This window comes from Geotrypetes seraphini, chromosome 2 (genome assembly GCF_902459505.1).
Source record: "Geotrypetes seraphini chromosome 2, aGeoSer1.1, whole genome shotgun sequence".
In the NCBI taxonomy this organism is placed as follows: domain Eukaryota; kingdom Metazoa; phylum Chordata; class Amphibia; order Gymnophiona; family Dermophiidae; genus Geotrypetes; species Geotrypetes seraphini.
In genome coordinates this window covers 279,551,084-279,576,085 of record NC_047085.1, presented here as the reverse complement: position 1 = coordinate 279,576,085, position 25,002 = coordinate 279,551,084, and the positions used below count along the sequence as shown (strand labels likewise).

Below are 25,002 nucleotides of genomic sequence, written 5' to 3'. Positions count from 1 at the left end.
ATGAGTTAGCTATATGGAAAATGAGTTTACTGGGTCAACTTTTCTGATGCTTGTTGGCCAGGAGGCTGTGCATCTAATAAGGCTGAGGGCAACTTGTTTCTCTCTATCTCCACCTGCTGGTAGTTGGACGCACTCCACTAGTTTTGGATTAATCTGCTGCGATTAAAGGAAAGAAAATTATCGGATAAGAACATAATTTTTCCAAATCTGGCACACTAGAGTCTGCATTGATAAACTTTGGTCAAAACATATCAAAACACTACAGGGAGATTAAAAAATAAGAGGGAGATTTATAAATACTGACCTTTTATCTTTTTTTAATTCTTAAAATGTAAGTGCTGTTATGTCTTGGTGGGTCTATCCATATAGAAAGCTTTGAAAAGCATACTTTTGAGGGGGATGTGGGGGCCAAACCTTTTCAAGCATCTCTTTAGTCTTATCTCCTTTTTACTACTATGTGCTGGGCCAAAACATATGTAATATCCAAGATAGTAAAGTTGTACTTATATTTTTAGGCTACATGAAGAAATACATGATTTTTACAAATTCATGTCTCCACGCCCAGAAGAAGCTGCAATGCGAAGAGATGTGGTTAAGAGAATAGAAACTGTGATCAAAGATCTCTGGCCCTCAGCTGATGTAAGTATTTTTGTTGTTGTTGCTGCTGTTTTGGGGTTTTTGTTTTACTTTTTTCTAATTTGGATTGTCTAGTGTTTAATTTATTTTTTCTAAGTTTACTGGTTTACTTAGAGTAGACCTTGACAAATAGCAGCTGACAACTCACTCGTTTCCCTCATCCCTCTATTATTATCACCAGTGAAGTTACCTTGTGGAGAGGTAGGGAGTCCCCTCCAAGATCAGCAAAAGCTCATTTACAAACTTATGTACTAAGGCTTGATGTGAGAAATGGAGGCAGTGCTTCACATATCATCCTGCTCCTTTATGCGCTCCTTCATGCGGCTACTTCTATCGCTATCACATTCTGCTTTCACTACCACCCCCACTAAAACGTTACTCAATCTCTGCTTCTTCTTTAAAATTTTACTCCTCTTATACTTTATTATATCGTCACTTTCCCCTTTTCTTACTTTCTACCAAAATAATCTCCCCACTCATCAATACATTAACTCTAAATCAATGGCCTCTATCCCCATTATATGGGGCCATAGACCCCCTAAGAAAAACTCCTATCATTCTTTACTAAAAGTCCAACCAAGATCTTACATTTCTATTCCCACCGATCCTATTCCTACTTATCAACCCACTCCTAATATTCCTTCCACCAAACTCAATATAGGTCTGATAAACGTCCGATCCATAAAAAATAAACACCACTTGATACATGACACCATTACTCAACATCACCTTCAAATCCTTTGTCTCACTGAAATATGGCTATCTGAAGGAGAGGAAGCATACATAACCCAAGCCTGCCCTCCTAACTACAAGACAATCTTTCAACCCCGCATAAATAAAAAAGGAGGAGGATTAGCAGTCATTTATCTCAATTCAATCTCTTTCCATCCAAACCTTTCCAACGTAACCTCTTACGCCCCTGTTGAAACTCTTCAATTCTCCATAAAACATTCTCTTTCCCTTAATTTCCTTCTTATCTATCTCCCCCCACCAGTAACAAAACCATCACTCTCTTCTCTCATCTCTACTATATCAGACTTTTACATTGCCCACCCTGATTCCATAATCCTAGGAGACTTCAATATCCACTTTAACTCTCCCAACCTTCCCAATACCTCTGAACTATTAACATTATTTTCTGATTTAGCATTATTTCCTCTCATTTCAAAGCCTACCCATTCCGCAGGAAATATTTTAGATATGGTTCTTTGTCCTACTCAGATCACACATTTTTTCAAAAATTTTCAATTCTTTACACTACCATGGTCCGATCACACTCTAATTACATGGCACCTAGATCATCCAACACCAATCATGCAAACTCAACAACAGAAAAAATATAATATCCGTAAGACCAATGATTTAACCTTATCTGCAATCCAATCTACCTTTAACTTGAACTTAGAAGATTTCTCTACTTTTTCTATTACAGAACAGTCCTCACTTTGGGAAACCTCTACCAAATCTTTGTTAAATACCTTGGCTCCTCAAGTAGAAATAAACTCTTCTTCAAAACTAAGTCACAAAAAACAACAACCCTGGTTCAACCAAAATTTAGCTTTACTCCGTAGACAACTACGTTCTATTGAACATAAATGGTGCACTACACGACTCAATAGCTTTCTCATCATATACAAAGAAAAAGCTTCTTATTATAAAAAAACCATTCAATTAACAAAAAAGGAATACTACTCTAAACTTATTACCTCTGCCCATAACTCTTCTAATCTTTTTAACATAGCTCAATCACTCTCCAAATACTCCAAGAAAAGAAATCCACCTCCCTCAATTCAACCCACTGCAGACGAACTATCTACTTTTTTCGAATCCAAAATCAAAAATATCAGATCCCACCTTGGACCAACCCTCCCAGATTCCTTCTCTCTAAACTCTATTGACTCCACACAACTATCATTCAGCACATTTTCAAATTTCAAAATGCCATCATTAACAAATCTTCATCACATCTTACAATCTTTGAACACTTCTAATAATCCCATGGAAAGTATTCCCCCTTCAATTCTCAACAAATTCTTCTCTTTTTTCGGTCCATTTATCTCAGAAATGATATCTAAATCTTTCTCTGACTGTGCTGTGCCCAATGCTTGGAAAATAGCCTTAATCTTCCCTAAGCTCAAACAACTCAACTTAGACCCATCCTTACCAAAAAACTACCGCCCTATTGCCAATCTGACCATGATCTCTAAGTTAACCGAAAAAATCGTCCATTCTCATCTCTCAGAGTTTATTGAAAAAACCCATTCTTTACATCCTTGTCAAACCGGGTTTCGTTCGTCCCATTCTACAGAACTATCACTACTGGGCCTTATTTCAACCATCCATTATTACCACGATCATCAAAAATCTGTTGTTCTTATCTCCCTAGATATAGCAGCAGCTTTCGATACCATCGACCACTCTCTTCTTCTTAACAGACTTAAAGATTGTGGTATCTCGGGTCCAGCTCTATTATGGTTTACTTCTTTCTTTAATGAACGTCACAACATTGTATGCGTAAACAACGCTACCTCTACTGCCACAATACAATCTTACGGTGTCCCCCAGGGTTCTATTCTATCCCCACTATTATTTAATATTTTTCTATCGCCTCTCCTTACACTAGCTCAATCCATAGGATTTACAATCTTTGCATACGCCGACGACATACAACTTCTTCACCCAATCAACACCTCAAATATTTCTGACATAAAAGACATCAATAACAAATTAGACATCATACATGATTGGTTGTTCACAAATAAACTCTCCCTCAACCTAGATAAATCCCGAGGCATGTTATTCTCTATTAAAAACACAGAATTCCTACTAGACAACATATCAATCAAATCAACACCTATTCATATGGATACCAAAATAAAACTTTTAGGCGTCACTATCGACAGGGAACTTTCTCTCCATGACCATATAAGTTCAGTTGTTAAAACCTGTTTTTTTAAATTACGTATTATCCGATCTCTAACTTCTGTACTAGAAACCAGTTCAATCATTATTCTGATTCACTCATTAGTAATTTCCCATTTAGATTAATGCAATTCACTCCTTAATGGTCTCCCTCAAAAAGAAATCAGACGCCTACAACTAATACAAAATACTGCAATAAAACTTATATATAAAATAGGTAAATATGACCATGTCACTCCTCTTTTAAAAAAAGAACATTGGCTTCCTGTCACTCATCGCATCACCTATAAAATCATTTTACTTTCCTTTAAAATAAAACTCTATCATCTGCCCTCGTTCCTAGACAAACTTCTTATTCCTCAAAGTTCTCCATGCACACTAAGATCAACCGACCAAAAACTTCTTTTCATCCCCTCCTTAAAAGATTTCTATTATACACGAAAAGTAAACTTCGCAGTAACTGCACCTACTCTCTGGAACTCCCTACCACAGCATCTCCGTGTTGAACTACGACTTGACAAATTTAAGACTGGTCTAAAAACTTTCCTATTCTGTGATGCATTTAATAATCTTTAGAACCATTATTCTTCTTCTTCCTATTCACAATAATCTCTTTGACAAAGCAACCCCTCCCTTTATGTATTACCCAAACCCTACTATCTCCTTTTTTCTTCTCAAATATGTAACTTTACCCATCCCTTTATTCCACCCTCACTTTCCAGTACGTCTGGTAAATGTTTTTTTATGTTCACACATTATTATTAATCTACCAATTTTTATTTTTCTCAGTTTTCCCTATCTTTTTAATTCAATTGTTAACCGGCCAGATATTAATTTGATGGTTGGTATATCAAAATCAATAAAACTTGAAACTTGATCCTAACTTGAGACTCTACTGGTCTTGCTGTCTCTTGCTGGCTGTGTCACTCACTGTACCCTCTGTTCTACCCCAGTCAAAGTAGACATGTCAGTATCAATACCTAGAGAATAGATGATTAAGCTTGTCTATTCTGTAAACTGTTGCAGTTCATAGGCATTAAACAACTGTTTACATAAATGGAAGATTAGGTTCTTACCTAAGGTAATCTTCTTTTTAGTTTCCGATGGAGTCAATATAATAGGTGTTATCTTAACCGGGTTTTGCAGAAATCCACATTTTTGTTTCCTCTTCTCTTCCTACCTAGCTGAGAGAAACAGAGCCCCTACAGTTGATTTCAAAAGCAAATGAACAACACTGGAAGAAAGCATAGAAACAAAGGGGGGCATGGTGAACCTCCCCGTAAACACATTATTTTGTTCTGCTCTTCAAGATGCAAGAAAACAATAAATAGGCAACATGAAAAACAGACAAGAATATGGCAGTAATATGGAACCAACCTGCTATGTGTAACAGGCACAAACCTAATCTTGCATTCTGTTATATTCTCTCCAGAATCAATATAATAAGTGACATACCAAAGGATTGGCAACATCTAGGGTGGAACAGAAAAGCCTACCACTCTCTGTAAAACTGTTTAAAAGTATGAAGAGATGACCAAGTGGCCACTCTACAAATTTCAGCCAGATGAATCGCTCGAGGCTTTGCCCACAAATCGGTGACAACCTCTTTGAGTGAGATTTGAGAGAAACTGGCAGCTGCTTGCCATAGGCAATGTAAGTTAATGAAATGGCTATGTAGATGCATAGGGCAATAGAGGCCTTAGATACCGGCCTATCTCTTCTGAACTGGCTAGTCAGGACAAACAGATAGTCAGAAAGACTGAAGTCATTGGTCCTCTCTAAGCAGTGGAGTAAGACTCTCTGCACATCCAGCCTTCAGGATCTGATCCTTCTGCTCCGACCCCATGGGACAAAAAGTGGGCAGACAAACTTCCTGATTGACATGAAAATCTGACACCACTTTCAGAAGACATGAGCTGTATGGGAGCCCCTGCTTCCGTGATCCGGAGAAAGGGTTCTCCGCAAGAGAACTTGCCGCTCTAAAATACACCTTGAGGAAAACTGTCTTGAGACTTGCAGAGCTGCTACGTGGTCCTCCCTGCATACTTCAATGAAGTTTACCTAACTGATGTTGTGGCCAAGCAGGATGCTGCTTTCGGGTCCTCTATGTTGGCAGCAGACTCCTCAGTCCCACTCTATGGGACTACTCTGTTAAGTCTCACTTTGTCCAGGGATAGAGTTGGATTGTAAAAGAATGAAAAATTAGATTCTTAGTTTTGCTAATCTTCTTTCTTGTAAATTCACACTCTATTCCTGGAACCAGCCCTGCGAGTTGGTAAATACTGGTAAACTGGTTTCTTATGGTTTCTTGACTTATGGTTTCTTGACTAACCTTTCTAAGAGTACCATCTGACTATTATGTACTTTGCCTTGAGGGGGTCCCTAGCTGTGGCGCCCCTCTCTTAGTGCAGGCTGTTTCTCCTTGTTAATGGATGGATTTATTAGGATAAATCTCCACCAATAAAATATATCACCCTCAAAGAAAGGAATATATTTTATAAAGATATATTAATATGGGGAAAGAAGTGCTGTCTGATTAAAACTTAGCTCTATAATAATAATATATTAAATATAATATACAGTGGTGCCTCACACAACGAACTTAATTGGTTCCAGGAGCAAGTTTGTTATGTGAAACGTTCGTTATGTGAAACGCGTTTTCCCATAGGAATACATGTAAAAAAAAATAATTCGTTCTGCAGCATAAAATATGCTAAGATGACATAAAAAAAGATAAATTTTTGGTTATTATTTTTATTTAGATACATCTAAAAACATAATTGTTTTTTAAAACAACACACATTTTTTAAATTTAAAGACAGACTAAGTAGAGTCTAATTTTACAGTGAGAGAGGGCAGAGTCTCAGCGGCAAAAACTGGGACTTAACTGTTCATTTTTTTTTTTTTTCTACCGTGTTTCCCCGATGATAAGGCAGGGCCATCAAATAAGACAGCCCCCCCTTTTTAGAAAAAAATGTAAAATAAGGCACCCCCCCGCAAATAAGCCACCCACCGATACCTGCGCTTACCCGAATCGGGTGGTACGGTGGGTGACTCCGTGTGGTCCCTGGCACCCCCGACACGATCGGGGCAAGAGGGAGCTCAAGCCCTCTTGCCCCCCCGACTCCCCGACACGATCGGGGCAAGAGGGAGCCCAAGCCCTCTTGCCCCCCCGACTCCCCCACACGATCGGGGCAACACGGAGCCCAAGCCCTCTTGCCCCGCCGATTCCCCAACTCCCCGACAATATCGGGCCAGGAGGGAGCCCAAGTCCTCCTGGCCACGGCGACTCCCTAACCCCACCCTGCACTACATTACGGGCAGGAGGGATCCCAGGCCCTCCTGCCCTCGACGCAAACCCCCCCTCCCCCCAACGACCGCCCCCCCCCAAGAACCTCCGACCTTCCCCCCCAGCCGACCCGCGACCCCCCTGGCCGACCCCCACGACACCCCCAACCCCCTTCCCCGTACCTTTCTGTAGTTGGCCGGACAGACGGGAGCCAAATCCGCCTGTCCGGCAGGCAGCCAACGACGGAATGAGGCCGGATTGGCCCATCCGTCCCAAAGCTCCGCCTACTGGTGGGGCCTAAGGCGCCTGGGCCAATCAGAATAGGCCCGGGAGCCTTAGGTCCCTCCTGGGGGCAGGGCCTGAGGCACATGGTCGGGTTGGGCCCATGTGCCTCAGGCCCCGCCCCCAGGAGGGACCTAAGGCTCCCGGGCCTATTCTGATTGGCCCAGGCGCCTTAGGCCCCACCAGTAGGCGGAGCTTTGGGACGGATGGGCCAATCCGGCCTCATTCCGTCGTTGGCTGCCTGCCGGACAGGCGGGTTTGGCTCCCGTCTGTCCGGCCAACTACAGAAAGGTACGGGGAAGGGGGTTGGGGGTGTCGTGGGGGTCGGCCAGGGGGGTCGCGGGTCGGCTGGGGGGCGGTCGGAGGTTCTTGGGGGGGGGCGGTCGTTGGGGGGAGGGGGGGTTTGCGTCGAGGGCAGGAGGGCCTGGGATCCCTCCTGCCCGTAATGTAGTGCAGGGTGGGGTTAGGGGGTCGCCGTGGCCAGGAGGACTTGGGCTCCCTCCTGGCCCGATCGTGTCGGGGAGTCGGGGGGGCAAGAGGGCTTGGGCTCCCTCTTGCCCCGATCGTGTCGGGGAGTCGGGGGGGCAAGAGGGCTTGAGCTCCCTCTTGCCCCGATCGTGTCGGGGAGTCGGGGGGGCAAGAGGGCTTGGGCTCCCTCTTGCCCCGATCGTGTCGGGGAGTCGGGGGGGCAAGAGGGCTTGAGCTCCCTCTTACCCCGATCGTGTCGGGGAGTCGGGGGGGCAAGAGGGCTTGGGCTCCCTCTTGCCCCGATCGTGTCGGGGAGTCGTGGGGGCAAGAGGGCTTGAGCTCCCTCTTGCCCCGATCGTGTCGGGGAGTCGGGGGGGCAAGAGGGCTTGGGCTCCCTCTTGCCCCGATCGTGTCGGGGAGTCGGGGGGGGGGGGCAAGAGGGAGCCAGGCGGAGAGAGGGCAGTTAAGCGCAGTGCCTGCGCGGAAGGATGCAGCTCGGGCGACTTCGTTGTGTGAAACGAAGTTCGTTGTACGAATCAAGACATAAAGTTCGTTGTGCGCAGCGTTCGCTGTGCGAGGCGTCCTTTATGCGAGGCACCACTGTATGTGTATATTGAAGGACCAACATTCAAAGCATATGCAATCAAACTAGAATTTTATTTCTTACAGAGCAAGATTTATTAAATCAGGCAGGTAGAGCAGGTTACAGATAGGATCTTTTAACAAGGAAGAATGTGCAACTAGACAAGATATTGCTAAGGCCGAATGATTAAAGTTACTCACAATTGCTCCTTCTCCCCCCTCTGTCTTCCCCAGTGCTTTCAGCGTCCTCTCCCCTCAGTTTTACCCATTTCCCTTAAGCGTCTTTTCCTCTCCACTCCACCTTCCCTCCCTTTCTCCCTCCCACCTTTCCTCCCTTTCTCCCTCCCTGCCCCTTACCTTCGTGGCGCTTCCCCGCCTGACCAACAACAGAACAGGCCCGGTCCGACAAACCTCCCTGCCCTGACTCCAGCTGCTGTAAGAAGGTAATTTAGATTCGCGGCTACAGGGCAGGGAGTTTTGTCGGACCGGGCCTGTTGTCGGTCGGTCGGTCAGGGGAAAGCGCCACGAAAGTAAGCCCCCCCCCCCCCCTGGTACGCCACTGCCTTGAGTTTTCCCTACCTGCCCTGCCGCAGCACACAGCCGACCTGAAGACTTCCCGATGTCAGCGCTGACTTTGGAGGGAGGGAGGGCTTTGCTTAAGCCCTCCCTCCGACGTCAGCACTAACATCATGGAAGACTTCCAGGTCAGCTGTGTGCTGCGGCAGGGCAGGTAGGGAAAGAAGACGAGCCTCGCGGCTCGAGTGAATCCAACCCCGCAGGAACCCCACGATCCTAGGGGGCGTCCCCATGGGATCCCCGCGACCCTAGGGGGTGTCCCCACGGGATCCCCATGACCCAAAGGGGGAACCCGCGGGATCCCTGCAGGATTTCCGTCGTCCCCGTTCCCATGCAGCTCTCTAGTGGAAACGGAGCACATGGTGGTAGCTGCAGGAGAGTCTCTGGTATCCTTAGATCTCTGAGGCTTACCCCCATATTTTGATCTACCTGGAGCATCGCCAGTTTCTGCGATTTCTAGGTTCTGCAACAGCATTTCCAGTTCTCAGCTCTGCCTTTGGCCTCACAATGGCGCCCCGCACTTTTGCTAAAGTGATGGTAGTTGTGGCTGCTTTCTCCATCAGCAGGGAGTCCAAGTCCATCCTTTCTTGGACAACTGGTTGATCCTGGCTCTGTCTCGTCAGGAATGCATATGTAAATAATCAAGGGGGTACAAGAAACATAGAAACATGATGGCATACGAGAGCTGTTCAAAAAGTATCAGACCTTAATTTTTCTTGCGTAAACAAATAAAGCTAGGAAGGTGTGGTTTGGTGCACGTATGTAAGCGACCCTAATGTGCATGCTTGAATTTTTTCCCATCTACAGAAGCTGTCAGTCGCCAGCAGACCACCGATGAGTGAGAAAGTGTAAGTGAGCGCCATTGGATTTTCTTTTTTGATAAAATGGCAGAAAAAGTTGAACGCTACTACATTAAATTTTGTGTTAAGCTTGGCAATTCCCAAGTGGAAACGTTCCGCAAGATTCAACAGGCCTTCGGGGACGAAGCAATGGGCACCACACAGATAAAGAAGTGATACAACCGCATCAGAGATTGCTGCACATCAGTCTGATAGGCCCTCAAAATCCAGAAATGAGATCATCATTGACCAAGTGAGTTCCCTGGTGACGCAGAATCATCAAATCGCGATCAGAGAACTTGCAGATGAGGCGAGCATCAGCGTTGGATCCGTTCATTCCATTTTGACTGAGGATTTGTGCTTCAGGAGAATTTCAGCAAAGTTTGTGCCAAAGCTGCTAACGAACCTGCCCATTCTTCACATTTGACACGGAGTTTCTTGGCCAAACAAAACACGCCTGTGATTTCTCAGGCTCCCTACTCTCCGACATGGCTCCGTGTGACTTCTGGCTTTTCCCCAAGCTGAAAATGCCCCTGAAAGGGACCAGATTTCAGTCAAGAGAAGACATCATACACACCAGTTGCAAGCGTGTGGGCCTAATAGCACTGTTCAGATTAAATTGAGAAACCAGGACATAGGAGCCAGGCCAAATATTGATTTATAACAAAGGCAAAATAATTTAAACAAAACTCGTTCCAGCGCTGCTTCCGACAGTGGCAGAACCATTGGAAGAAGTGTATTGCAGTCCAAGGGGACTACTGTGAAGGAGATATAAGATTGTTGTTTCTGAATACGAATATTTTGTATGAATAAAGGTCTGATGCTTTTTGAATAGCCCTCGTAGAAAGGCCAAAAGGCCCATCTAATCTGTCCATCTATAGTAACCATTATCTATCTTTCTCTCTCTCTCTGAGAGATCCCACATGCCGATCCTAGGAACCTCTTGAATTCAGACTATGTCTCTGATTCCACCACCTCTTCCAGGAGACTGTTCCATGCATCTACCACCCTTTTTGTAAAAAAGTATTTCCTCAGAATACTCCGGAGCCTATCACCTCTTAACTTCATCCTCTGCCCTCTCACTGCAGAGTTTCCTTTCAAATGAAAGAGACTCGACTCATGTACATTTATATTACTTAGGTATTTAAACATCTCTATCTCCCCTCTCTCGCCTTTCCTCCAAGGTATACAGATTGAGATCTTTAAGTCTGTCTCCATATGCCTTATCACAAACACCACACACCATTTTAGAAGCCTTCCTCTAGGCCGACTCCATCCTTTTTATATCTTTTTGAAGGTGCAGCCTCCAGAATTGTACAAAATATTCTAAATGAGGTCTTACCAGAGTCTTATACAGTGGCATTGATACCTCCTTTTTCCTACTGGCCAAACCTCTCCCTTCGCCATTACCTTTTCAAACTGTTTGGCCACCTTAAGCTCATCGCATACTATCACACCCAAGTCTCGTTCTTCCGTTGTGCACATAAGTTCTTCACCCCCTAAACTGTACTGTTCCCTCGGGTTTTTGCATCCAAAATGCATGACCTTTCATTTCTTAGCATTAAATTTTAGCTGCCAAATTTCAGACCATTCTTTAAGCTTCACTAGGTCTTTCTTCATGCTATTCACACCATTCGCCGTATACTCTATTGCAGATTTTGGTGATATTTGCAAAGAGGCAAATCTTATCCGACAACCCTTAAGCCAATATCATTTATAAAAATATTAAAAACAGGCCCAAGAACAGAACCTCAAGGCCTCATTTTGAACCCACTGAAGGATGCTTCTCTTCTGGATCTGACAGTCTAGACCAGGGGTGTCAAACTCAAATACACAGTGAGCCAAAGTTAAAAACTTGGACAAAGTCACAGGCCAACCTTGATATTTACCTTTACCTGGTGAAGACCTACCTTGATATTTATTTACTTTTACCTGGTAAGGACAATCTTCAGTGCTCTAAAAAGAAGGGGGGGGGGGACAAAAGTGCTATGGTCGTAACCATGTTTAAGAACCAAGGTTCAGCAAAAAAAATTAAATACATGTAAACAAAAAAGTGGCCAAAGAAGCATCTTGGGCACATAATAAATTAAAACCCAACAAAAAATATATAATGTAAATAGTGAAAAATAAATAATAACAAAATGTTTGCGGAAAGGTTTAAAAATGCATAAATAAAAAGTCTCTGCTACGGAGCGTGAAAAAAAGCTGTCCTACACTAACAAATGTCGCAGTGTGACAACAGATTGTAGAAAACATAAAAGCCATCAGCTAATATTTTATAGGAACTTAAGATAACTTAAAATAAGTATGTGCACGTTAAAAATAAAAAGGAAGAATGAAATAAGTCATGGTGACTCTTACCTAGTAGAGACAATCTGTACCACTCTGAGCTGAGCAGACCGCAAGTAAAACCGGCTCGAAAAATGCCGGCAATTTAAAAAGGGGGGGGGGGTTATTTGACAAATTCTGTAGTCACAACTGTAACCATAAGCAAAAAGTGGTATTACAAAAAATGCCCAAAGATGGTCTCATGATGGATTAAAACCCGATTGACATACCTGGCAGGCCAGCTCTAGTAGACATTTAGTATTTTCTTGGGGGCCAGATTTGACACCCCTAGTCGTCATTGTCTCGGCATGGTATATTATCCCAGGACAAGCAGGCATGATATTCTCAGATGTGGGTGACGTCATCTATGGAGCCCCGATGCGGAAGCATTTTCAAGCAAACTTTATTGAAGATTTAAGTTTGCTCTGCTGCTCCACGCATGCGTGCCTTCCTGCTCCACTAGGGGGCGCATCCCCTCGTGGTCTCCAGTTCAAAATTTTCCGCTGAGCCTAGAAGTCGTGTTTTTTTAGGCTCTGCCCCAACTGCCTTCTAGCACTGCGATTTTTCTTGTTTTTCTCGATTTAGTCGCTGTGCGCGAGTTTTTTTTCTTGTTTCAACTGTTCCTGCTTCGTTTTTCACCGACCCGGAGGCTTCCGGGTCCCTGTGGCCGTGTGGCTATTCGAGCCGCGGCCAGTTTCGATTCTATGTCCCGGCCTTTGACCGGCTTTAAAAAGTGCTCCCGGTGCGAGCGGCTTCTTTCCATCACAGACCCGCATTGCCGGTGCATCCTCTGCCTGGGGGCCGCTCATCCAACCGACTCCTGCCCCCAGTGCGCTACTTTCCAGAACCGGGCCCTCCGTCGAAGGAAAGCCCACATGGCGGATCTTTTCACCCCGGACCAACCCTCTACCTCGGCCTCGAGGTCGGCCCCGGCCTCGGCCCCGGCCTTGACCTCGGCCCCGAATACCTCGGCATCGCCTCGAGACTCGAACCCGAAGTCCTCGGTACAACAGAAAACCTCGGCTCCGGGTAAGTCCCCTCTTCCCTCTTCAGGTTCTGTACCAGCAAAGAAACCGGCCTCGGGGACACCGGCGACGCATGGTGGAAGTCCCATGCTTACAGCCCCAGCGAAGCCCTCCAAGCCTTCGGGCCATGCCTCCACCACACGGGAATACTCTGATACGAGGTCGTCCCCGGTGGAGTGCACCGAGGCAGTGGACATGCCCTTGATGCTGTCCATGCCTATTTTCCAGGACCTACTCCGAGCGATGATCTCGTTGGAGCTGTCCGCTGCAATGGCACATTTGCAACCGGCCTCGACCCCGCATGTGCCAGACCAGCCTGAGCCTCGTGTCGAGCCACCTCGAAGAAAAGCGCGCAAGCTTCGCCGCATTCCATCCTCCTCGGACTCCTCACCGAGGCACCCGAGGCGCTCTCCCTCCACAGACCGCCACGGTGCAAAACGTCGTGCCAAAACGACAGAAACCTCGAACCGCCGTACCTCCAAGAAGGCCCGGGGTTCCCCCACTCTACGAGGCCGTTCACCTACACCTCGTACGGGACTGCTAAGGGTGGCTGAGTTATCACTCTCCAACCCGCGCATCCTCCGAACTCCCCCTCGGACCGGGACTCCGACCCGAGGTTGCAGGTTTTCACCGAGGAAGTCCGGGTCGAGGTCACCGATTCGACATCGATCGGTACCTCGAACCCCGACATCGTCTCCGAGGGGCTCCTCGAGACGTCGGAGATCTACGACCCCGGAACACTTTCACAGTACTTCCCCGGTCTCGGAGCGTGGATCGGAGCAGGAACCTCGATACTCGAGGGAAGCCTCCCCATCCTTCTCCACCCGACGGAGGTCTCGTTCACCGACCCCGCACGGGGCCTCGGGAACATCTCGCCCATCCTTCACTCGCTTTGTCCAGGACATGGGCCACGCTTTGGACTTAGACCTCCAGTCCGACTCCAGATACTCTAAGGAATACCTAGCGGAGCTGGATATGCCATCACTGCCCAGAGAGTCCCTCCGCTTACCGCCTAACCCGGTAGTCCAACAGGCCTTCTTCAGGAACCTGGAGACCTCCTACATGGTTACAGCCGTACCCTCCAAAATGGAGGCAAAGTACCGCACAGTACCCTAGCCGGGATTTGAACAACCACAGCTCTCCCACCAGTCGCTGCTAGTAGAATCCTCCTTGAAAAAGGCCCACCCATCCCGGGTCTCAGCCGCGGTCCCCCCAGGCCGAGAAGGCCGAACCCTAGACAAGTTCGGCAGGAGACTATATCAAAATGCCATGATGGCCTCTAGGGTGCAAAGCTACACTTTCACCTTCACATCCTACCTCAAACACCTCATTGGACTATTGAAAGCCTTTGAGACTGACCTACCGGCCTCCCGCCAAGGAGCGTTTGGCCTGCTTCTAGAGTCCCTCTCCAACCTGCGCCTCCATCTATTCCACGCGGCCTACGATGGCTTCGAACTCTCCTCCAGAGAGGCAGCCTTTGCTATCGCCATGCGCCGACTAGCTTGGCTGTGCCTGGTCGACATGGACCCCAACTTACAGGACCGGTTGGCTAACCTACCCTGCGTGGGAAAAGAACTGTTTGATGACATGATCGAGGCGGCTACAAAACGCCTCTCTGAACACGAACGCTCGTTTGCCTCCCTCGTCCGGCAAAAACCTAAACCACCCGCGCCCAGGCCGTTCAGGGCCCCTCCACGCCGCTACCCACAAAAATCCACCTCTCCCTTCTCGCGGCCTCCACCCAGGCGTCCGCAAGCCCACCACCGGGCCATGCCCAAGTCCCAACCGCCTGCGACTTCCAAACCATCCCCGTCCTTTTGACGGGATTCGCGGAAGGGGGCGGGCCCCCTCCGCCATAGTCCCAGGCCTCCTTCCCATCGGGGGCCGCCTCAAAGCCTTTTACCCTCGCTGGGAACAAGTCACGTCGGACGCATGGGTCCTTGGCGTGATCTCATCAGGATACTCTCTCAACTTTCGGGCCATTCCTCCAGAAAGCCCCCAAGGAATTGCCCTCCCAACTGGATGCAGCTACCCCTACTCCTCTCCGAGGCTCGAGACCTGCTTCGCCTCAGGGCAGTGGAGGAGGTTCCCCCCGACCAACGGGGGAAGGGCTTCTACTCCCGTTGCTTCCTGGTACCGAAAAAAACAGGAGACCTAAGCCCAATACTAGACTTGAGACGCCTCAACAAATTTCTAGTATGGGAAAAATTTCGGATGCTTTCCCTACCGACCCTTTACCCCCTGATCGACGAGGGCGACTGGCTCTGCTCCCTCGATCTGAAGGAGGCGTACACACATGTCCCAGTACACCCCGCTCACCGCAAGTTCTTGCGTTTTCAGGTAGGGGACTGGCACCTACAATACCGAGTCCTCCCCTTCGGCCTAGCATCATCACCTCGGGTCTTCACCAAGTGCCTCGTGGTGGTCGCAGCAACCTTACGTTCCCAGGGCCTCCAGGTATTCCCCTACCTGGACGACTGGCTGATCAAAGCCCCGTCCAGGGAAGGGGTTATCTCAGCGACCCAACAGACTATTACCTACCTACAAAGTCTGGGGTTCGAAATAAACTTCCCAAAATCCCAACTACGCCCCTCGCAGTCCCTACAGTTCATCGGGGCCACGCTGGATACGGTTTGCCTCCGTTCCTTCCTCCCCCCTCCGCGCCTAGAGGCGTTAGTAAGTCTGAGTCGAAGGATCTCTCTGCTGGCCTCGGTATCAGCTCGACAGATGATGACTTTCCTAGGCCACATGGCCTCCACCGTCCATGTCACACCCTTCGCCCGCCTCCATCTGAGAATCCCTCAATGGACCCTGGCCTCTCAATGGCGTCAAGACCGGGACCCGATCGACCGTCCCGTGACAGTGACTCCTTCCTTGCAAAGATCGCTCCGCTGGTGGGCCGACTCTTCAAATCTTTCCAAAGGTTTACTCTTCCTCGCCCCTCTTCACAGCAAGGTACTCACCACGGACTCGTCAGAGTACGCTTGGGGAGCCCATCTGGACGGCCTACGCACGCAGGGGATGTGGTCAGCGGAAGACCGCCGCTGTCACATCAACGTGCTAGAGCTCTGGGCCATCTATCTTGCAGCCGTAGCCTTTCAACATCTGCTCCACGACCGGGTGGTCCTCATCCGAACCGACAACCAGGTAGCAATGTACTATGTAAACAAACAAGGAGGAACAGGGTCTTGGTCCCTCTGTCGGGAAGCCCTGCGCCTCTGAAAATGGGCAATCTACAACAACATTTTCCTTCGAGCGGTGTACATACAAGGAGAACAAAACTGTCTGGCGGACAGACTCAGCCGCCTCCTCCAGCCACACGAGTGGTCACTGCACTCTCAAACCCTACAACAGGTGTTCAAACAGTGGGGACACCTCAAATAGATCTGTTCGCATCCCTCCACAATCACAAACTGCCTCTCTTCTGCTCCCGGATATACTCCCTGGACCGGCTCGAGGCCGACGCCTTCCTCCTCAACTGGGAGGGAAGGTTCCTGTACGCGTTCCCGCCATTTCCTCTGATCCTGCGGACGCTTGTCCACCTGAAAACAGTACAAGCCACCCTGATCCTGATTGTTCCTCGCTGTCCACGCCAGCCTTGGTTTTCCCTTCTACTTCAACTCAGTGTCAGAGATCCACTGCCTCTGCCTCGGTTTCCCTCTCTACTATCACAGGGTCAGGGTTCGCTGTTACATCCCAATCTTCAATCTCTTCATCTGAATGCTTGGTTTTTTTCCCCCTGACTTCTCTCCCCGTGTCTCAATCAGTCAAGAAGATATTGGAGGCCTCTAGAAAGACCTCAACGAGAACCTGCTACTCCCAAAAGTGGACCAGATTCTCAGCCTGGTGCTCCTCTCACAGTCAGGACCCGGTGTCGGTCTCCGTCCCACTGGTCCTTGACTATTTACTTCAATTATCTCACTCTGGCCTAAAGACCAACTCCATTCGAGTACACCTCAGTGCGATTGCAGCCTTCCATCAGCCCCTGGAAGGGAAAGCCCTCTCGCTCCACCCCCTAGTCTCTCGCTTCATGAAGGGTCTTCTGAATGTCCACCCTCCTCTCAAACCTCCTCCGGTGGTTTGGGACCTTAACGTGGTTCTGGCTCAACTAATGAAACCTCCATTTGAGCCCCTAGACAAATGCCATCCAAAATTCCTCACTTGGAAGGTGATTTTCCTACTTGCGCTCACTTCCGCTCGGCGGGTTAGTGAGCTACAAGCCCTGGTGGCGGACCCACCCTTCACGGTATTCCATCACGACAAGGTGGTACTCCGCACTCATCCAAAGTTCTTGCCTAAAGTAGTGTCTGATTTTCATCTCAATCAGTCCATTGTCTTACCCGTGTTTTTTCCCAAGCCCCACTCTCATCCCGGAGAGGTGGCGCTCCACACTCTTGACTGTAAGAGAGCGTCGGCCTTCTACCTCCAACGCACTCAACCACACCGGAAAGTCCCACAATTGTTTTTGTCCTTCGACCCAAACCGGTTAGGTCACCCAGTCTCCAAGCGCACCTTGTCCAACTGGTTGGCCGATTGCATCTCCTTCTGCTACGCTCAGGCTGGTCTCGCACTGCATGGTCGAGTAACGGGACACAAGGTCCGAGCGATGGCAGCCTCCGTAGCGTTCCTCAGGTCCACACCTATTGAGGAAATCTGCAAGGCTGCCACATGGTCTTTGGTTCATACTTTCACCTCCCATTACTGTCTGGACTCTCTGTCCAGGAGCGATGGCCGGTTCGGCCAATCGGTTTTGCGAAATCTATTTGCTTAAATTGCCAACTTCCCTCCATCCCTTTTCAGTTAGCTTGGAGGTCACCCACATGTGAGAATATCATGCCTGCTTGTCCTGGGATAAAACACAGTTACTTACCGTAACAGGTGTTATCCAGGGACAGCAGGCATATATTCTCACAACCCGCCCACCTCCCCGAGGTTGGCTTCTTTGCTAGTTAAGTGAACTGGAGACCACGAGGGGATGCGCCCCCTAGTGGAGCAGGAAGGCACGCATGCGTGGAGCAGCAGAGCAAACTTAAATCTTCAATCAAGTTTGCTTGAAAATGCTTCCGCATCGGGGCTCCGTAGATGACGTCACCCACATGTGAGAATATATGCCTGCTGTCCCTGGATAACACCTGTTAGGGTAAGTAACTGTGCTTTTCTGTACTGCAAGCTTTGTTGTGCAGGGAGTCCTTTATTTGTATTTCAGATGTGAGAGTTATTCTCCATCCTGTACCTTTCTACCAAAGGTGGTTTCTGCCTTCCATGCCAACCAGGATGTTCATTTGTCTGCGTTTCCTTCCAGAGGCTTGGAGTGAAAGCATCTGATCTTGCACAAGTTGGATGTCAGGAGAGCCTTGTTCCATTGTTGGGAGAGGACTCATGATTTCAGGCTGTCTGATCACCACTTTTTTTGCCCTGACTGCTGTGCCTCGCTGTGGTCGGCTGGTCCGACTTACATCGCTCGCAGCAAGGTGTGGCTGCGTTGTGGGTGGATATTTGCGTGACTAATCCTGATGAAGTTTGCAGGATGGCTACTTGGTCCTCTCTTCATACTTTTACTCAGTTTTACCGAGTGGATGTGGCAGCTTGTTCTGATACCGCTTTTGGGACCTCTGTGTTGAGGGCAGGCTCTTCTGTTCCTCCCTAGATGCTACCATTGCTTTTGTACATAACCTGGCATGAGGCATCCAGGAGGGACATAACAGAATGGAAGATTAGGTTTATACCTTCAATAATCTTCTGTTAGGGCGGGTTGTATGCACTCAGTTGTAGAATAGTCGGCTTCTTTCTGCCTCGATTGTTCTCCTTGCAGGCTTAATGTCTTTCCAGCCAGTTGACGGATCCTGGGTGTAGTTTTCTACTTCTGTGAGTATGCTTTCTTGAAGGTGGGGTGCTCATTGTATGTAGCAGTTGGGGTGCTCGTTGGCACGCAGCAGGTTAGTTCTACATTGTTCTTCATTGTTTTGCTGGATTGCCTTTGTGCCTGTTTATTGCTTGTTTCATGTTTTGCAGAGCAGACCAGTTCAGACTTTGTTGCTGGGGATTTTACCCTGTACCCCCTTGGTAATGGATCTGTTCAGGTATGTTACTTGCCTTTGGGTTTTAACTGGATTTGTTTTACTAGCTCTCGGGCTAAGGGGATAGAGCATGTGCTCAGAAAAGTGTTGGATTTCTGCAACTCCCAGATTGCAAGTTGGGATTGAACACCTAGCATATTGAATCCTACAGGAACTAACGGAAAGAAGATTATTGAAGATATAAACCTTATCTTCCAATGTTTTCAGAGTTGATTTTTCATAGTTATGCTTACATTAATATATTTTTTGTTGTGGATTTGCAGTGAACTTTTATCTGTAGCCTTTGTTTCAGCCTTCCATTAAAGTTTATATGCGGTAATAAAATCTTGTAACTTCCGGGGGGGGCACGTGATGCCGGAAGGGTGAACGGACGTGCCTCTGAGTAGCTCCGGGCCGTGCGCATATATCTTGCTACGTTTCGCAGCTTTACCCTGGCCGGCGGTCCCGCTCTAATAGCAGCTTCGGTGTCTCTCGAGCGGCTGCATCTTTTTGTCGTTTTCCCACCCTCGGGACGAGTCGATGGCCGCTAAACCCATGCGAACGGTGAGAGACAGACAGATGGGAATGGATGCCAAAATGGCGGACAGTCACGAGGCGCCTGTCTTTACTCTGGAGGCAGCGGCGGTTCAGGAGCTGACCCGATCCCTCACGCTGGTCATGGAAGATAAGTTGGCCACCATCCATACCTTCATGGAAGGCATAAAGGAAAGCCTTGACTCTCAGACTGGGCGGCTGCAAAGGGCTGAGGACCGCATTGCTCAGCAAGAAGACACTGTGGCTAACCATGAGGAACGACTGCGCACGCTGGAATCTGCGAACAAGACCTTATTGGAGCGCATCGAGGACCAGGAGAACAGGGGCCGACGTAATAACCTCCGGTTTGTGGGGATCCCTAACTCTGTCCGCGATGTGGACCTAAGACGCTGGCTGGAAGAATGGCTGCCTAAGGCTGTTGCTCTGCCTGACAAGCCGACGCCGTTCTTTATTGAGCGCGCCCACAGATTGGGATCCCGTCGAGATGATGAGGCCAGACCCCGGCTGGTCATTGCAAGGTTCCACAATTACGCTATGAAGGAGAGGGTGCTGGCTGCCTACAGAAATGAAAAACATCTGAACCTGCAATTTGAGGGGCACAAGATTCTTCTCTTCCAAGACTTTTCCCCTCAGGTCTCGTCTAGACGCCGGGCCATGGCACCTTACTGTAGCGAGCTCATCAAGCGCAACATCCGCTTTGCCCTCTTGTACCCAGCAAGGGCCCGAGTGACTTACAACAATACTACCACTTTTTATGATACTCCGGAGGCGTTGGAGGGCTTCATCAAATCTCTTCCTGCTGCCGCACGCGGGGACCAGGGGGTCTCCTGAGCAGTAGGGGATCCCTTTCTGCACCGGTCCTCGGACTAGCCCCCCATATGCCTTGTTGTTCTGTTACCTTTTGGGCACGTAGATTGGTGGGGGGCTGTTGATGTTGATGTGAGGGTCCTTCACTTTGCTGTGTTGTGCCGGGGGCGGCCACTCGGGCGTCCTGTGCAGGGTGGCTATACGCTGGAGCTGCCTGTCCCTGGCATATGGAGGTCTCTCAGCGGAGATTGAACAGCTGTGTCCTGTCGGGGGCTGCTCCTGTGTAATACTCGGCCCTCTTGCTCTGGCTGAGCTGTCTGGCACACTGGACTCCCTGTTCTCATGTTTTGGATGTACTGCTGTGCACACGCTTTGACTGACCCTATCCAGGGGTATCCGGGAGCCATGTATGCCTTATGGACCTTATCAGTTACAGCTAATTTTTCTTGGATTGCATGTTCTCTGCTTTTGCAGGGTTTCTTTCTTTTGGGAGCTTGAGTGTCTGGTAACTCGCTCCCATCTGACCTTTATTATTATTTATAAATGGGTCTGGGCCACTTTCTCTGTGCAGGGGTCGTGGCCGTGTTGGGGTAGCGCACATCACACAGTGCTGCGGCCCGGGGCTACCTGTTGGTTTTGTTTTCAGAGTTGGGGACTAGCGGGGATTTTCCTTGCTGTGATGACTACTGGGTGGGCTGGGAGGGGGGGCGAATGCACGTTCGGGTGCCTGTGGACTGTGTGGTTGCTTGTATGGGTTTGTATGTTTGTTTTTTTCTGTTGGACAGCTGTATGGAGATTGTTTGAGGGTGTGTATGGGCGTATGATTCGGGTGAGCATGAGGGGTATGCCTGAGAGTTGTCTGGTTGTTTGTAAGGGTTCTTCATTGCTGAGTCACTGCTCTAGTTTGTGCAAGTTACTTCGATATTTCATGAGTGGGTGGAGCATAGGCTGGGACGGCCTCTACCGCTCCTCTTTTGGTTATTATATGTATGCTTCCTATATATATGTCGGTTAAATGGTACAATTGCATGTTAAATCCTTAAACGTAGATGGGATACACTCACCCATTAAGCGTACTAAAATCTTAGCATACCTTAAGCGTGAACACACTGACATAGCATTCCTACAGGAGACCCATCTAAGCTCTGGGGAACATGGGAAACTGCGTAGGGGATGGGTGGGTCAGGTACACTCTGCATCATTTACCACTTGGAAATGCGGGGTGGCAATTCTCATACATAAGAATATACCCTTTCACCTGCATAGTCAAATTGATGACCCCAATGGGAGGTTTCTTATCCTAGTGGGCGAGCTATGGGGCAAACCTTTACTCTTGTGCAATATCTCTGCACCTAATACATACTCTCATGCCTTCTTTACGTCAGTGGTGGGTCACTTGGCACCTCTCATGCCTCAACCGGTCATAATGGGAGGCGACTTTAACTTTGTTGCACATCCCCAATGGGATCGTAGGCCGGCTAAGACGGTGCCAAAGGGACATTTCGCTAGAGGGGTACACTTTCTCATTAAGGAGCTGGATTTGCTGGACTCTTGGCGCACGCTGCACCCCTCTGAACTTGATTTCTCTTTCTATTCTCACCCCCACCTGTCTCACTCACGCATTGACTACTTTCTCATCTCAGCCTCTCTCTTCCCGCACCTATCGGCAGCGAGTCTCTCCCCGCCTTTAGTGTCTGACCATGCTCTATTAAGCCTTGACTTACAATTCGGGTCGCAGACCGAGAGTCGTATTTGGCGGATGTCCCCATTCCTTTACAAGGATGCGGAATTTCGGGAATTTTTTCAAAAGCGGGGAAGGAGTTTCATAGTACTAATTCAGTAACAGATGTAGGCCCCGTTGTATACTGGGAGGCGGCTAAAGCGGTAATGCGAGGCCATATATTGGCTTACACCGCGTCACTGAATAAGAAGCGGGACGGGGAACTCTTGGCCTTATCGCGGGACCTTGCCAGCTTTCGCTCTCTTCATATTTCGCGTCTAGACGACACCTCCAAACAGGCCATGTACGACGCTAAGAAAAAACTTAACCTACTTTTAGATCAAAGGGCCTCTCGCAATATATATTGTTACAAATACAAACTCCACCGATGGGGGGGACAAAACGGGGAGACTATTGGCTAATTTGATGCGCCCGCACAACACTCGTCACACCATTACCTCTATCAAAGATAATCGTGGCGTCACGCATGTTACTCGTCTATCACGCAACAGTTTGTGCAATTCTACACCGACCTGTACGCCGAGCAGCCTTATGATGAGACTGCCAGTGAGCGGTTTTTTCAGGGCCTCTGTCTCCCCAACTTAACGGAGTCTCAAAGCCTTGCTTTAAATGGCCCTATTCTGGGAGAAGAAATGCAGGCTGCCATCAAAAAGCTCAAGTTGGCCAAAACACCGGGCCCCGATGGCTTCGGCCCAGAATTTTATAAATTATTAGATCCCCCGGCACTAGCCTCCTTACAACAATACTTTATGGGACTTCGCAGCGACACTCCTCCAGGGGACTCGCATAATAAAGCGCATGTTATTATCCTCCCTAAGCCCGGGCGCCCCCTTGACGCTTTAGGATCCTACCGCCCCATTTCCTTCTCAACCAAGATGTAAAACTTTTGGCTAGTATCTTGGCGACGCGTCTTAATAAATTCTTACCCACACTCATCCACGAAGATTAAGTCAGCTTTGTACCGGGCAGGCACGCATCCATGAATCTCCTCCGGGTCCTAGTGGTGCTACAACACCCTCGCGCAGCTTCTGACAGGGCGCTCATTACTAGCCTGGATGTGGAAAAAGCATTCGACATGGTCTCGTGGCCCCATTTATTTCAGACGCTGACCCGATTCGGGATCCAGGGGGACTTTCTCGCTTGGTTGTTGGCTCTGTACCATTGCCCCACATCCCAACTCTTGGTGAACAGTGGCCTTTCTAACACCTTCTCTTTGGGTCGAGGCACATGTCAAGGATGCCCACTTTCACCCCTCCTTTTTCTACTTTCGCTTGAACCTTTGGCAGCTCGTATCCGTCAGGATGTGGGGTTGGAGGGTATCCGGGTGGGCTCCAACGAATTTCGTATAAGTATGTTCGCCGACGACATGCTCTTGTATGTTAACCACGCAGATCAGACAATGCCTGCCCTGATGTCACTCATTCGTGAGTACGGCACCTTTTCTGGTTTGAAAATCAATTTTGAAAAAACGGAAGCCCTCTTGCTGGGGGGTTCACAAACGGAATCCTGGTGTAGGGGTCTCAGAGTGAGTATTGCCCCGGAAAAGTTGAAATACCTCGGTATCATGCTTTTTACAGACCCACATAAACTGTATGAGGCTAATATTTCAGCTACTATCGGACGGATCAAAACTTTATGTCTTAAATGGCACTCGCTGCCACTATCGCTTATGGGACGTGTGGCCTTGGTAAAAATGGTGATGTTCCCAAAATTGCTCTACCCGCTGCAAACTATACCTGTCTGGATCTCCCGTACGGACGAACGCGCCTATCAGTCCATCATTAGCTCCTTTGTGTGGAGGGGGAGAAGGCCACGCATTAACTCGATTAAATTATCCCAGAGTCGGAATCGTGGGGGCTTGGGCCTGCCCTCCCTGCATATCTATAATGTCGCTGCGCTTCTTAGATGGATTCATGAGCAACTGGTCTCTTCCCGGCGCTATTCACCCAAATCTTTACTTGAGGACTGCTGCTTGCCCTGGTCCTTTTCTTCCTTTATCCATGGAGCGGGAGGGGGGGGGGCGCGCAGCCCTGCGCCGCTATTAAACCTTTCCTCCTTCCTTTCAGACGGGCGTGGCGTTGGTGGCGAAGCCTACAACACAGGACACCTACTGTATCTCCGTTTCTCTCTCTCCTATGGAATCCTAACTTCACTTCCAGAGTGGGGGGCTTGGCGGGACTGAAAGATCGCACCACCCGCACCACGACTGTGGGTGATGTTCTGGCTCTGGGTGGGGGGGAATTCCCTTCCTTTGCACAAATGCGGTCGGAGTGGCATCTGCCTCCTGCACATATGTACACTTATTTGCAAATTCATCATTATTTCCATTCATTAGTACGTGCTCATGGGGATAGCTGGAGATGTGGCCCTCTGGATTTGATCTTTCTCACCACCCCCACTGGTTCTAACAAGATTTCCACGTGGTATAAGGCGGGAAGAGATCACTCAGGAGTGGGATGCCTTAGTGTCTTGGGGGGGGGGAAATGGTCCACAGAGCTTAGCATGCCAGTCTCAGAGGACGACCTAGGGCTCTTATTTCAAACACTTTACTTGCATGTGAAAGCCGCAGGCTTACAAGAAACTCAATACAAAATACTGCATCGATCTTATATCACTAGAGCCAGAGGCTATCATATGGGTCTATGGCGTGATGACACATGCTCTAAATGTAAAACCCACAGGGGTGACTTTGTCCACTCTTTCTTCACTTGCTCCACACTGCACTTCTGGACTTGGGTGCAGCTCTATCTAGCGGGTGTCCTGAACTGCACCGTGCCCTGGAACCCTCCCGCATTGCTACTGGGAGATATCACAGACTTTAATCAGCACGGCCTGGACTTCTCTGCTGAAAAGTACCTCCTCCGCGTGCTCCTTGTGGGCAAGCAACTCATTCTAA

The 25,002-nt window shown here is 48.5% G+C and overlaps 1 protein-coding gene across 3 annotated transcripts in view; it reads left to right on the top strand.

Moving 5' to 3' along the window:
* TENT4A (terminal nucleotidyltransferase 4A) overlaps positions 1 to 25,002 on the top strand; it is a 547,459-nt gene that overhangs the window by 44,317 nt on the left and 478,140 nt on the right. For all 3 annotated transcript variants that reach the window (XM_033929742.1, XM_033929743.1, XM_033929741.1), the window contains exon 2: positions 516 to 639. In XM_033929742.1, coding sequence (XP_033785633.1) covers positions 516 to 639 — 124 coding nt within the window. The remainder of the gene's footprint in view (positions 1 to 515; positions 640 to 25,002) is intronic.